General features: G+C 44.8%; 1 protein-coding gene across 3 annotated transcripts in view; it reads left to right on the top strand.

Moving 5' to 3' along the window:
• The first annotated feature begins 2,415 nt into the window (after nucleotides 1-2,415).
• Nucleotides 2,416-15,009, top strand: part of C3H3orf52 (chromosome 3 C3orf52 homolog) — a 31,397-nt gene continuing 18,803 nt past the window's right edge. Inside the window, exons 1-2 of one of the 3 annotated variants that reach the window (XR_009451869.1) lie at nucleotides 2,416-2,679; nucleotides 8,835-8,964. Coding sequence is in view for 1 of the 3 variants with exons in the window: in XM_059687866.1 (XP_059543849.1) it covers nucleotides 2,524-2,679; nucleotides 8,835-8,964 (286 nt within the window). In the remaining 2 variants the exon portion in view is untranslated. The remainder of the gene's footprint in view (nucleotides 2,680-8,834; nucleotides 8,965-15,009) is intronic. The other 2 variants (XR_009451870.1, XM_059687866.1) reach the window with 2 other exon arrangements.

Raw genomic sequence — 15,009 nt, 5'->3', positions numbered from 1 at the left:
TTAATGATAGTCAATATGATGTGCATTACTTTCCCAGGACATATTTATTTCACCTTCTCAGTGAGGTAACTTGATCATATTTATAGTCGCAACTCTTTCCCTTCCCCCAACCTTCACCCTTCAGGACTCCAGCCTCCCTTACTCTGATTTACCTTTTTGTCCATAGCAGACATTACCTTCCCATATTCTAGAAATATTATTTATTAAGTTTGGTTCCCCTCATGAAATGTGAGCTTCACAATGGCAGTGATTTTGTTTTATTTACCTATCTCTTCATACCTATCTCAAGCATCCAGAAGAATGCTTGACACATAGCAAGCATCCAATACTGCTGGTTAAATTACATTGGACTAAATATGTGACATATTAAGCACAAGTGCACTGAGTATTGGTAGCAGGGAAGACTGTGGATAACTTTTGGTAGAAGAGGGGAGTCAGGGAAGGTTTAGTGGGAAAAAATGTTTCAGCTGGGATTTATGGGTGTTGTCAATGCAGAAAGTGGGCTGGAGTGGGAGGAAAAACATTCCGAGCAGAGCAAACATCATATGCAAAGAAGTGGGGATGGAAATAGAATGGGCTAGGCAAGGGCCTTCCAGGAAGAGGAATGTGGTCAGAGCAGAGGAGTCTACTGACTATTGAATATTAGAGAGGGAAGACTAGATGCCAGTTATTGCAGGGAAAGGTACAGTCAGATTCTTCTCTCTTAGCACCCTAGATTCATTTCTCTGCTCTGAGCTCTGGGAGGCTGATGTCCAATTTCCATCACCAGTTTCCAAGAGGAGTCTCAGGCAGGAGACTGGCAGTGTGGGAAGAGGTGAGAATAGCTATTCCTCCCTGCTGGGCTGCAGTTCTGACGGCGGCTGCAACTTTTTCCCCCCCACAGATCCTATCAGTGGTCCAGTAGGTCTCAGGGTGCTGATGGTTTTCTGCTGTAGCTAGTCCTTAGCTGCCTGGACATCCCCTCTTGGTTCCCTTAACCCTGCTCCTCCATAAAAACATTCTCAGCTGAGAATGTAATGGACTTTTGCAGGACCTGCCTCTAACAGAGAAAAGCAGAGACGGCAGAAGTCAGTGCAGGCCAGCAGCTGAGTGGCTGCGGTCAGCACGACCCATCAGCAGGCAGATGGAGTCCAAAGTGCAGATGATCTGGGAGCAGGTAGAGACCCAATATCTAGGCAGTGTCTGAACAGCAGGCAGTGAGGGTGCCAGACTTCTGAACACAAGTCAACATCTTCTGAAGTAGAATCCATCTATATGTGTCCTGCCCACACTTCAAACTGCTCTCAATATGTGCATGTGTTGGGGGCAGGGGTGAAAAGTAGGGAGGCAAGCCTGCTCTGAACAGAAGCTCCAGAGGATCCACAGGCTTAGCCAACATAATCCCAGGCTCAGGAAACCAGAAGTTTTGAACCATGAAGTGTGTGTGTGTGTCTGTGTATACTTTTCCATCAGGTATGTATGTGGTGCTGGTGTGTGTGGGTGTGGCGGGGGGGGTGGGGGGGGAAGGTGTGCGTGTGTCTGTGACTCCTCTTCCTAAAGGTAGATAATAATAGCCAAGGTTTTAGTTTGTTTTTCAATACATTTTTATTGATTTCAGAGAAGGGACTGGGAGAGAGAGAGAAGCATCAATGATGAGAGAATAATTGATCGGCTGCCTCCTGCATGCCCCCTACTGGGGGATCCAGCCCACAACCCAGGCATTTGTCCTGACCAGAGATCAAACTGTGACCTCCTGGTTCATGGGTCACACTCAGCCACACCAGCTGGGCATAATAGCCAATGTTTATGACTATCTGCTGTCAGTCACTGTTCTGAGCATTTTTTCTGACATCCGCTCTCTTAACCAGGGCAACAACTCCATTCGGTGGGCACTGATGTTATGCCAACTTTCCAGGTGAGGAAACTGGCACCGAGAGGTGATGCCCCAGGTCTCACAGAGAGGAGCCTGTGAGAGGGGTTGACTGGCACAGTCTGGCCCCAAAGCCAGCTGTCCCCTCCCTTCACTACTGATGCTGCCTCTGCCAGCCCCTGGGCTTGTGGAAGGAAGCAGCTGTCCCTGTGTATTGCTAGCCATCTTCATCTGATCAGAACCTGGCTCTATGCAGGCAGCAAGAGCTGCTTCGGATTATTTGTTGATGAAATGAATAAACTTTTGCTAGGCGGCGAAAGCTGGGTCAAATCCCAGAAACAGACAGCTCCTGGGGGCGGAAACCCAACTTTCTCCCATTGCACAGCGCTGCCAGGCCATCTCTGCCCATCCCTGCCACAGTGGCCAGCCAGCCAGGCCCTCCTGCTTCCTGTCTGCACGAACAGAGAAAGGAGCGCAGGCAGCGCCCTGAACAAACCAGAAAAACAGCCTTCCCCTGCCCTTGGCCCCGCCCGCCGCCCGAGGTCTCCCTCTCCCCGCCCCGCTCCCCACCCACGGGGGTGCAGAGCGAGCCACCCGGGAGGCAGCTTTGGACTCTGCACCCTGGGGTGGGGTGTGTGCCGCCTGCTCCCGGCGGGCTTAGTCCTCTGCCGTCCATGGAAGGGGCCAGGCCCCCATCGCCCGGAGACCAGCTGGAGCTCTCGGTGCTCGAGGGGCAGCCGGACGAGCAGACGCCTCTCAATGGAGCCGCTCAGGTTGTCCCCTTTTCGGCAGAGCAGCCCCGTCCAGCCCAGGAGCCCCGTCCAGGCTCGGTAAGGCCTCCTTGGCGCCCGCGACATCGCCCGAGCGCGCTGGGATCCGGGCTCCCCGCCAGGACCCGAGCCGGGCTCCTCTGAGTCGGGTTTCCAGCCCGCTCTCCGGCGCCACCGACAATGGGAGCGGGTGGTGCGCGATGGGAAGCCCTCAGGGGGGTGGACCCCGGAATGCGCTCCAGCCCGAGCCCCAGGCCCCTCGCAGCCCCCTGGTCCCCACGCAACTTTGAAGAATCCCACCTAGGAGGTGTGTGGCTCCTCTCTTCCGAGAGAGAATCCCCAGAGAAAGAGATGGTTTTCAAAAAAGTCCTGTAACTTTTAGTTGTTGTTGTTGTTGTTTTTCTCAAATAGAACTAGAGCGATAGATGGCGTCTTTTCCTTTTCTCCAGAACCTCCTTGACTCCCTCGTTACTACCTTGCTGCTTCCTCCCACGTCCTCCTCCCCACCGCCCACCCAGCCTGGCCCAGAGCCCCTACACACACACTTGCTAGCCTTCCCCAGTGTGACCACTTGATTTCACAGCAAGAGAGATGGGGAGAGTGGAAAAAGCATCAAGAACAAGAAGGGCTAGGGGTTGGAGGTGGGGTATAAACTTGCCTTGCTCGGTGGAAGGAAAATAATTTCAAAGGTTTTGTCCTAAAGAATTAGACTGCGCCTCGTTTGCTTCGGCTTTATTTCAATCTCCAAGAAAGTCCTTGGTAATGTTTTGGCGGAACTCCCCTGATTCAGCCCTCGCTGCGGGGGGAACATTATTCATGCTCATCAAACGCTTGTAAAACAGCAGAGACTTGGGATTCCCAGCCATGTACCTTGTGATTAACCTTAAGACTCGCTTGAGTTTTACTGGCTGCGTGGAACTCCCCATGCATATGGTTCCATCCTGGTATCTCTACTCTGCTCCTCCACTCCCACTCTGGCTGCCCAACTGTTGAGTTCAGGGATAAGCAGGACATTCAAAAGGTGAAAGCACTGTTTTTGCTTCCACACTGCTCCCTGAAATACTGTTAAGTCTGCTTTCACAGTTGCCGATAGGTACCTGGGAGAGTACTGGGTTCCTTATGTTTGAGCACCACTGGAGAAGGGAAGTTGGAGGAAGATGGTCTAATCCTGTGCCCGTGGCCACAGCGGTGGGTGTGCTGCGTCAGTCCAAGGAAGTGTCAGGAATGGGAACTGGGAATACTTGCCTCATGTTAGATAGATAGACCCAGGACAACCCGAAGACTTCATGGTTTGGGACTGAGTCCAGAGATCTGAGTTCTGGCGACTGCTTCACAGCTAAAGGATGTGTCCTGGGGCAAGGCGCTGAGGTCTGTTTTCCCAGCTCTCCCGGTATGGTAATGTACTGTGGCTAACCTGGCTTCTCCCCAGGCCTGGCCGTGCCTTGGTGAAAACAGTGAGTGGAAGAAAATGCCAAACATATGTAGGGTACGCTGTATCGGTATTTTAGCATTGTTTAGCACCTCCTAATACAGATTGCGCTTTCATGTTGTAATTCAGTAATTTTCAACCCTTTTCATCTCATGACACACATACTAGTTACTAAGATTCTATAGCACACCCAAAAATATATATTTTGCCGATCAACAAAAAAAGTATAATTTTAATTCATTCACACCAGATGTCTATTGTGTTCGCTATTGTCAATTTTTAGTTTAACCATCTAAGGAAAAAGAGGTGAGTGCCCCTGACTAAATAATCAGATATTGCATGTTTTCAAAATTTTTGCAGCACACAGGTTGAAATCGCTGTACTACTAACTTCCTCTGGACTCAGGTATATATACAGATAGTCTAGACTTCCTTGTGAATTTACTTTGTAGGTCATCAAATGGGAAACTAGTGGTGAGTGACATAATGGCATGAAGGTGAGGGGTTGCATGAGCACTTGGAGGACATTCTAGAAATGCATGAATGGGGGAAAAATCTTTTTATAAAGGGAAAAAATAGAAAAAAACCCTTATCTAACCTTTCTCTTTGGTTCTATAGAATAAGGTTGAAGTGTATTTTAAATGGAAAAATCAATTAATATAGAATTCTGTAAAGTGTTATGTAGCACAAGCACAAGATTCAGACTTGTAAGAATTTTGTGTGTGGTCTCCTTAAACTATATGTTAAGATTTCTAATTTTTAAAAAATATATTTTTATTGATTTCAGAGAGGAAGGGAGAAAGAGAGAGGAGAGAGAGAGAGAGAGAGAGAGAGAGAGAGAGAGAGAGAGAGAGAGAGAGAGAGAGAAACTCAATGATGAGAATCATTGATTGGTTGCCTCCTGCATGCCCCACACCAGAGATCAAGCCCACATCCTGAGCGTGTACCCTCACCGGGAATTGAATTGTGACCTTCTGGTTTATAGATTGATGCTCAAACATTGACACACTGGCCAGGCTCATGCTGTTTGTTTTTTTTTATTTGTTTTACACAGCTAGATATATACCAACATATAATTTAAATATGTAAATATAATATATGACTTATACTCATTTATGTGTAATAACTTAAGTTACATATTACTAATTTCAGTCAGTTCATAAATTTACAGAGGTTTATTTAAGAATTAGGTAGCATATTTGGAATGATGGAATTGCAGGTGGATGGACAGAGAGAGGGGTGAGAAGTAGGGAACAGTTTTAGATAATTGGGAAGAAGCCATTCCACTTCATGGATATTTTTCTAGGTTGAGCTGAGAGAGTATCAAGGGCGGTGGAGAGAACGCATTCCCCTTTCTTGTTCTGGGTTTGGGGCTATAAGGGAAAGGACTGTATGTCATTGAACTTCACGTTGTCTGCCAGCACTATCAACATGGCAATATGGTTCGGTCAAAAATGAAAAAGAAATTATGGGTAATGGAGTGAGACCGGTTTTCTTTTATGGCTCATTACACAAGCTCTGACCTGTTTCCAAATACAAGTCCCAGAAACATTTTAAGAAATAAAAACATCATCATCAGAATAATAAAAATCCAATACACTGATCGTTTTGAGGCAGGCAAGACTTTATATAAATAGGCTAGCTGAAAATTGGCCCCATTGCAATGAGTGGTTCAGAATTTAGGACAAGAATCAACTGGCTCCTTTGTGCTTGGATCAGCAAGTGGATTAAATCCCACAATGAAAATCATAAAATTCAGTTTCCTTCATGCTAGATGTCCCTAGATCTATGTAATATCTGCCTCTGACTCAGCCAGAGAAGAAAAGCTTTTTGTACCAAAGCGATAGGTAGCCTAGCCATTATCGAAGGACTCTGTGTCATGTATTTGGGTTCTTTTATCTGAAGAGGGATGTGACTGCCTGGGGAATGTTCAGAGGAAAACCACACACATTCTTGAGCCATTTAGTGCCATCAGAGACTGTAAGGTGCGGTTTGCAAAAATCTCCAAGGCACCTTGCACAAGAACCTGCCTGTGGCCGCTCCTCATGGCCTAACATTTGGACAAGAGAGGACGAGGAAGCCAATGAAGGAGGCAGTGCATCTCCGTGATCGGGTTTTGGGGGGAGACTCGGATAGCACAGGTAGTGCACACCTCCTACACCGGAGACTGTCCACCCTCAGGGCACAGTGGGCTCTCCTGGGGACACTTCTGAAAAATACTAATTCCTGGGTTGGTTCTAAAGAACAGACAGCTGGGAAGCACTGCACTCTAGTTTTGGGTCAGGAGTGGCTAACAGGCTGTTTTATATTGACTTTAAGTCTGTGAAGATTAGTCATGCAAGGGGTAGTGGGCTCTGCCGCGGGGCTGATGACAGAGGTTCGGGGGCCAGGCTGAGGGATGGAAGCTTCTGGCTGGACAGGAAAGGCATTTCTTATAGATGAGGGCTGTGTAATTCTGAGCCGACTTCTCCCAGGAAGTCACAGAACTGTGGTCTCAAACCACCAGGGGTCTAGGTTTACCGCCTCCAAGGGACAGCACAAGTGACGGGGCAAGAAATCAAGGCGGTGCACTGATGCGCATTCTGTGACTCACTGGAGACTCGGGACCATTCTGCACTCATCTTTATGGTCCCAGCTGCCCCTTGTCTCAGCACTAAAATGGTCCGTGTCTGGGGGGCTCTGTAAACAGGAAGATATGTTTCTGTGTCCTGAACAGTTAAAGGTTCCTTGTACTGGGACTTCCCCCCCGACGGGCCTTATCGAGCCCTTGCCTTTGGTGACTTTGGAGCAGTTCTCCGCCGTCAGGTGGAGATGAGGTGTGGCTTTGTCCCTGGACTCCAGAGACACCCCGAGAGGGTTTTCATCTGTTCAGATAGTCCCAGGGCATCTATTGCTCCCTCACCCTTGATCCATAGAGCCAGCGTCGAGTGTACTTGGGTGCTCCAAAGTGTCACCTCCACTCTAGAATTTCTCAAGGTACATTCTTAACATATTTGGAGCCCTCTGTAACTCGGCAACACATTATGAAGTGCCTGTTACCTGTATGAAGCGCAAGAGTGGGATGCAAAAACAGGGAAGTTTAAGAGCCACCCTTCCCTCGATGTGGTTTCACTTTACTTAGGAAGATAAGGCCAGTATCTGTTTATATTTGAACATGTAACCAGAAAGGGCAGCGGCAGGTGAGCTGCGTGGACTGGGGCATCTCTCCATGGGTGCGGTGGTGGGGAGGCCTCCACCAGGAGAGATCTGGCCTGGCCCCTGAGGAGTGGGGGCGGCTTCAGACCAGTGGTCTCAACCCTGGCAAAACAATTGGTTCACTTTGGGAGGGTGAAAATCATAAGCTGGGGCATGCCCCCACCTCCCTACACCCTGGTCCCCTAGGTCCGGGTAGGGCCTAGGTCTGTGTAGTTTAAATTCCTCATCAGGTGATTCTGATGTGCCGCCAGGCTTGGCAACCACTCATTGAGAACGTGTGAACTATAGTGGACACACAGTTTCCTTTTCTGGTGGCCACCACCAAAATCCTGATGGGGGAGATCTGAACAAGATGTCAGTCAATTTGAGAGCGAGCCTCTGGAGTGCTGCAGCTGCTTGTGGGGCAGCGGGACACACAATCATGATTATGCCCATGTGTTCGGGTCCTAATGTTTGTTAGCAAGTGCTTCGTGCACATGATTTCTAGTTTTCACAGCAGCCCCTAAAAATAGATTTATTATTTATGTTTTACAGTTGAGGACATTGGGGCTGGGAGCTTTAGTAGCTTGCTGATGGTCACCGGACTTTAAGTGGTGTAACTGGGATTCCGATACAGAAACATACTTTCTCTCCGTCATATTCCATTGTTTCCCATGCTGTCCATGTGGGAATTACTGATGGCCCAGTGGGAGAAGAGTCAGGGGACCTTTTAGGGGCAGGTGGCAGTGCTGGGAGTGGAGGAGTCTGGCTCGCTCAGAACCTGGAGCTCTCTGCACAGTGACACAGGGCGGCTGTGGACGAAAGGGAGAGCGCATCAGCTGTGCAGTGACTCACAGAGGGGTTCGTCCTGACCAATCTCTCTGAGCTGCATCTTTGAAGTGGGCTAAAGCCTCCCTTGCAGAGCTGTTAGGATGAAGAGAAATGGTATTGGCTGTAGTTATTTTACTTGGCCCCACACTGTGCCTCACTATGCCCATTCCAGCTTTATTTCCTGTTGTCTCTTCATCCTTCCCTTCATTTCCCTTCTCAGGTCCTTATTACCTAGAGTCTGGGTCACAGCAGTAGCCTTTTAGCTTTTTTTTTGGTGTGTCCACTCTATACTATACATGACCTTTTTTTGAAACTTTCATTCAGCTTTATGTTCCAGAATCTTCAACAGGTCCCCAGTACACCCCAATTAAGTACAAACTGCTCTGGCCGCATTCAGAACCCTCTCAAATATTCTTCAGCCTTTCACTCTTTCTAATTTTAACTCTCATTACTTGCCCCTGAAACCCAGAAATCAATCAGCAGGCTCTTGGCCACTTCCATTATGAATCAATACCAGGGATACTCTTTTGTGGCTTTGAAGTACTTTTCTGTCCACCCTTCAACATCCTGCCGGTTGCCCCCGCTCAGAGTTCCCAGGGCATTTCTTACTAACTTTTCTGTGAAGTTCCAGCCCACCCCTTTGTAAACTTGACTCAGTAGACTGTAGCCCGGTGGGATCAGAATCCCGCTGCCTTCACTTCTGTGTCCCTGGCCCATACTAAGCATTCAAACATGCTTGTTGAAACCAAAGGACTAACTCACAATCTCCCTCTGCTTTCCAGGCTGAACGGAAAAGCCCTTGGAGCTCCTGTAATAGGACTTTGTGTGGGAAGTGTAAATTGTGGATGGCCATCGCCTTTATTTTCCTAGGTCTCATTGTAGTGATCATCATAAGCTTATGTCTTATTGGAGGTAAGAGGATTTACACATGACATTTTAAGAAAACTTGTTTAATGCTTATGACTTACACTGAAATGGTATATCTACTCATTACTATTTTGTTATTTATAATTTGAATTTAAAACTGGTGTGGAATGTGTTATACGGGTGGGAGAAATACATGATTCTTGTTTTGTTGTTTGTTTTATAAGCTCCGTAAGTAGTATGGAGACCACTGTTTTACTTTAAACTCTGCCCATTGGATCTTGAAGATTTCTTACATTTTTAACTTACTTAAACACTGATTGAGATATTTTTGTATCTCTAAACCTGTTTGTTGACTTTTTTCTTATAGTTTGTTTAGTAAAAATAATTATTGTACTTCACCTTATATAGCTGGTATATGCTTATCATGATAAAATAATGAATAGTGTATTTGAGAGTTTTAAAAACTTGAACCATGTACCTGTAAGCTGTCATTATTTGAACTTATTTTGGACATAACTATATTGTATTTATGTTGTATGTATGTACAAAACAAAAACATGATGCTAACTGTATGTTTTACATAATTATCTCATTTTAAAATTATTTATCATGAATATAAAAATAATGTGAGATCAGATTTTTATTTGTAGTCTCGTGGCCTACCCTTTAGGATTCTAATGTATTTTGAGATCATTTTTCCAATTTATTATAAAATTATTTATGAACATTTAAAAAAACTTTTAAATTGAGGTATAATTGACATATCTCATCTATTAGTTTCAGGTGTACAACATCATGATTCAATATTTATATACATTATGAAATGATTACCACAATAAGTTTAGAAGCCTCTTTTTTTAAATTACACCATTGGGTAGTCTTCCACACCATTTTAAAGTCTTGTAGGTAGTTTCCAATTTTTTATGATTATCAGTATTAAGGTTTTTATGATGCATAAAAATAGCATCCTCCGGTGGGCAAACATTTCAATTCAAAACAGGAGAGAAAAAAACTGTTTTTAGTTGGAGCTGGGATACTCTTTTTTTGTTGTTTTTTTTCTGTTATTTTATTTATTTATTTAAATTTTTTATTGATTAAGGTATTACAAATGTGTCTGTATCCCCTCATTGTCCCCTTATCCCCCCAGTCTTGCCCTCACCCTCACCCCCTGTTGTCTGCATCCATCGCTTATGCTTCTATGAATGCATACAAGTCCTTTGGTTGATCTCTCCCCCTTACCCCCACCCTCCCCTACCTTCCCTCTGAGGTTTGAGCATCTGATCGATGCTTCTCTGTCTCTAGATCTGTTTTTGTTCATCGGTTTATGTTGTTCATTATAATCCACAAATGAGTGAGATCATGTGATATTTACCTTTCTCTGACTGACTTATTTCACTTAGCATAATGCTCTCCAGTGGAGCTGGGATACTCTTGAGGGTAATTCAGTCCCATGAGGATTTGGGCTGAGTCAGGCTCTCCACAGCAAACCTAGTCAGAAAATGAGCACAAGAAGGGAAACCCCTGGGTCTCTCTGGAGGGTGTCCTGGGAATTCTCCTCAGGAACTGCATTTGCCATTCACCTCCAGCTCTTCCCCCTTCCAATCCTTTCAGATCCTTTCCCAAACTTGTATGGCCCCTGAAGGAATAGGAAAACATTGATAACATATGCCAACCTCACATTGACAACAGTGTCAATGTGAGGCACTACGTTTACTTACTTAGGACATTGTTGAGATGGGATAGATCATTCTTTGAGGCAATAGGCTGGTTTTGAGGTGGGGAGAAGTTAATAAGAGGTGTTACACCTCTGCCATCATGCTGAGGACAATTGTTTTTGTGTGAGCATTGATACTCCCTCTTCCCATCAACTCCCACGTGTGGATGTGGAAACTATAGTTGAGTCACACAGCCTTGTCCTATCACAATTAGCTGATGCCATCCTAAAAGTCGACAGATTTGTCTGTTGGCATCTGGGGCCCAAAACAAAGGATGATGCAACAGAGCTAGATGTTTAACATCCGGGATTCTAAAGTGCAAGACTCAAGAGCTATCTTCCATCCCCAAAAGTTATCTGGTCCCTTCAGCTCATAAAGAGCAATCTGCAGAGGAAGGGGTTCTATTTCCCTCATCAACTTCTCAGGGGACAGCCAAGTTCATAGGATGGTATTCAGGGAAGAACTTTTTAACACTGTAGTGCAAACTTTATTTCCTATTTTAGAAGATTGTATTCTTAAAACGTTATTGCTGTGAGAGATTTTCAAACTTTTACTGTTTTTTTTAAATCAGAGAAATACTTTTATTTTACTTGGCACGCCAGGGGGTTGGGCCTGTGGGAGATAGACAGTGGAGTTGCAATAGGTGCAAAGGGGTGGGACAGGGCTCCCCTTTGTGAGTCTCAGCCTCACCCTCAGCAGCTCTGCAGGCACTCTGGGATGACCATCTGCAAAGATCAGCCATTGCCTAATTGCCAAGCCCATTGATAGGAATCAAAGGCTTGTAGAATTTCTGAGCACTCTGTGGAAGATGCTGCTGTCTGGGGAAAGGGCAGGGTCAAGGGCTGTACCTGTGCCATCCAAGTTCACTAAGAAGTGAGGTTCATCGGGAACTACATTTGCCATTCTCCTCTCTCTTCCCTTCCTCTCAACTCCGTAATCTTATGTCTTAGGGCTCTGTAGTTCTCAGAGTGAGGCTCTGTGGCAGAGGTGTTGGTATCTATGGAGTTGGAGTGGACACAGCAAAGGGTAACTAGTTGGGGGAAGAGACAATGGAGTACCGAGGTTGAGGCACTGGGTAGGGAGGTGGATCTTGTTACTGACATTGTTAAGAATCCCAGCAGAGCAACCTATGGTCGTTTTATTATTGATTCTCTGAAAATTGTGCACCCCTTATTGTCTTCCCCTGGGTGGGCTCTCCTGCCACTCTACCTGTGGCATGCCATTGAAGTAATTGTAAATTCAGGGTCATGGTTCAGCCTAAGACACTGAGCTGGGGCTGCGTGCACACTGCAAAAAGAGAAGACAGCGCTCTCACAGGCTCACTGTAGACAATGAGATCATTTTAAATGAAAAGTGTTATGAACAGGGCCCAGGGAATCCTATTGAATTCACAGGTCTTTAGGGAAAAGGTTAGTAATGGATTCTCTCCTCCCTAAGGAATGAGCAATTCCTTGGTGTGAAGAGTAAAGGGGAAAAAAAACCTTCCCCGCTCTCGAAGTCATCTTTTTGGATAATTTGGAGAATCAGTTAAGCATTCTCAAGGGTTCTACTTTCTCTGCTAATTTGCCACAACCAGGGAGAAGAGAGATGGGAGTAACACCTTTCTAATGAAACTTTTCTTGGTTTGGGAAAAATATTTAAAATGTTATGAAAACCAAACTGTGACAAATAAATGGATGCTTAGAAATATGATTTAAAGGTGATCAGATTTAATACTCTAGGGATACTTATATGATACCCCACAGCATTATGGATTTCTATCTGACCCCTGTGCTCTCTAACATCCAGGTTTCAGTGAGTAGGGACGCTATGGTACCAACATATAAGCGGGGACTTTCCAAGTGATGCTGTATTGAGTGGGTTTATTTTACCTGTGAGTTGGGGAAAAGAGCTCCATTTTATGATATTACAACATCTTGACAATGCTCCCTGGTGTTGGATGAGTCATGGGAAAATCCCAGGAGACAGCATTAGGAAACTCCAAGTACCAAGGTCCTTGGGGGTAGGAACATAATAGCAGGCCTAGTACTTTGAAATTTCTTGGCAATTTTCACCTGTTCCTCTTTCCTTCAAGTTGCATATATTTATCCACCTTCCCAAGACTGACCCCTTCACCTGTGTTCTCCATAGAATCCTTGCCAACTGGTTCTGACCTGTGGACCTTCAGAATGATCCATTTCTCTCTAAGCTTCCTCAGGCTCTTCTCAACTTGGGCCTCTTCAAATGTGCTAGCACCATCTCTCCTTCAAAGCAATCTTCCACCAGAATCTTGTCACTTCACTTGGGTGTTTTTTCTCTTTCTATTCTTTCATTGGCAAACTTCTAGAAAGAGTGGTCTGCATTCAGATTTGTCTCCTGTGTATCCCTAAACCACTTGAATCCTTTGGCTCCAAATTGTTCGTCCCAAGGTCACCACAATTGTTTGATCATGAAACCCAATGAATGGCCTCCCTCCCATCCCCTGACCTATTTGCAGCCTTCAGCTCTGTTAGCTGTGTTGTACTCTTCTGGGTCTACAGAACTCCTGGATTTTAGGTTTCCTGCTCTTCCTGCCTTTGGCCTTCACATGTGGTGCCTGAAGCTTGTTTTCAGCTGTCTTACTTTTCACATTCTTTATTCCTTCCCTTGAGAAGCCCACCATGCATTTGTCTAAATTTAGGCTAATTCTTCAACACACTAGGCCTCAGTTTCCACATGGGTAAAATATAAGTGATTCTGAATCTGAGTCTGCAAATATACTCAACCCTACTTTTTACTAGCTCAGTTGACCTGAACAAATTATGCTTTTTCTCTAAGCCTCAATGTTTTTATTTTAATTTTTTTTTTATTAATCCTCACCCTAGGATATTTTTCCCATTGAATTTTAGAGAGAGTGGAAGGGAGAGGTAGAGAGAGAGAGAGAGAGAGAGAGAGAGAGAGAGAGAGAGATCATTGATTCATTGATGTGGGAGAGACACATGGATTGGTTGTCTCCCTCAAATGCCCCAATTGTCATTAACCTGCAACCCAGGTACATGCCCTTGATCTGGAATCACACCCATGACCCTTTTGGTACACAGACAGACACTCTATCCACTGAGACACACCGTCCAGGGCTCAATGTCTTTATTTTAAAATGAAAACATTAATGTTTAAGTCATAGGATGATTTGAGGATTGCATAAGGATTGCATATCTACAAGTGGTATCCATGTGTCTGTACATAATGCTGTACATAGTAGCCATTATTCTTCTAGTTACTTGATATTTTGGAATATTTTTTATTTCTTCTTCTCTTCCATATCTAGGTAATGACCAAGTTTTGTCAGTCATTCCTTAGTAGTGTCTTGATAGCAACTTTCATCATTGACTACCCAGTTACTGCAAGGCACCATGCTTCATACTTTATGAGTGTTGGTTTACATCTTTAACATCACCTACAATGTATATGTTGATGTTTCTGTTGCAGAAACAGCTTCAGAGTTCATTTAAGTGACTTGCTTAGATCACATGGCTAATGAATAGCTGAGCTGGGATTCAAACTAAATCTGGTTACCTTTAAAGTCAGCTCTATTTCCATTATCCTGTTTTCTCTTTCCTTTCTTCCTCTTTTCTTCCCTCCTTCCTTTTCCGCTTCCTTCCTTGTACTTCCCACTGCTGTCAATCAAAATCTCTCTCTCCCAATTTACTGGCCTCTCTGCCTCCATTCTCTCTTGGTTCCCTTTCATCTGATCCATCACCACCTGATTTACCTCCACCTCCTTCCTGGGAGACATTTAACAAGCTCCATTACCTCCTGCAGACACCTCTCTGCTGCCTCATTGCTAATATTCCAACCAAAGAGCTGGTTCTGTGTACTTGCAATTGCACTTTATATGTTTTAAGCTTTAAAACAAAACAAAACAAAACAAAACAAAAAAAACCCTCATAGTTTTCTCTACATGGAAAATGCTGCTCAGATGAAGTCTCATTAATAACATACAAGCTTTGCTGACTAGGTAAAACCATTGCTATTGTTATTTTAACAAACATCTATTTAGCCAGATCTTGGGACAGATACATTATTCGATGATACAAGTTAAATATAGGTCTTTAGAACTAATATTATTGGAGATGTCTTTTCAGATGGCATCTCTTCTCAGGGCCCTTGAGTTTAGCAGTTATGTGAATTCTGTATCCACCCCCTGACACCCCCTTTCCTTTCCCAGGCACTGATATCTACTTTGGAAATGTGCAGGGTGGGTGTAGAGCTCAAAGATATCCACTGCAGCATTATTTATAGCGGTGGAAATCTGAAAACACTAAAAGATGTAAGAAAATTAGCAAGCCAGTTAACATTATGCAGCTATTAAAATAATCTTTGCAAGGAATTTCAAACACATGGGGAATGGCTTTCG

Source organism: Myotis daubentonii, chromosome 3 (assembly GCF_963259705.1).
Source record: "Myotis daubentonii chromosome 3, mMyoDau2.1, whole genome shotgun sequence".
In the NCBI taxonomy this organism is placed as follows: Eukaryota; Metazoa; Chordata; class Mammalia; order Chiroptera; family Vespertilionidae; genus Myotis; species Myotis daubentonii.
Note: the sequence above shows the minus strand (reverse complement) of the source record. Positions and strands in the feature narration are given on the sequence as shown.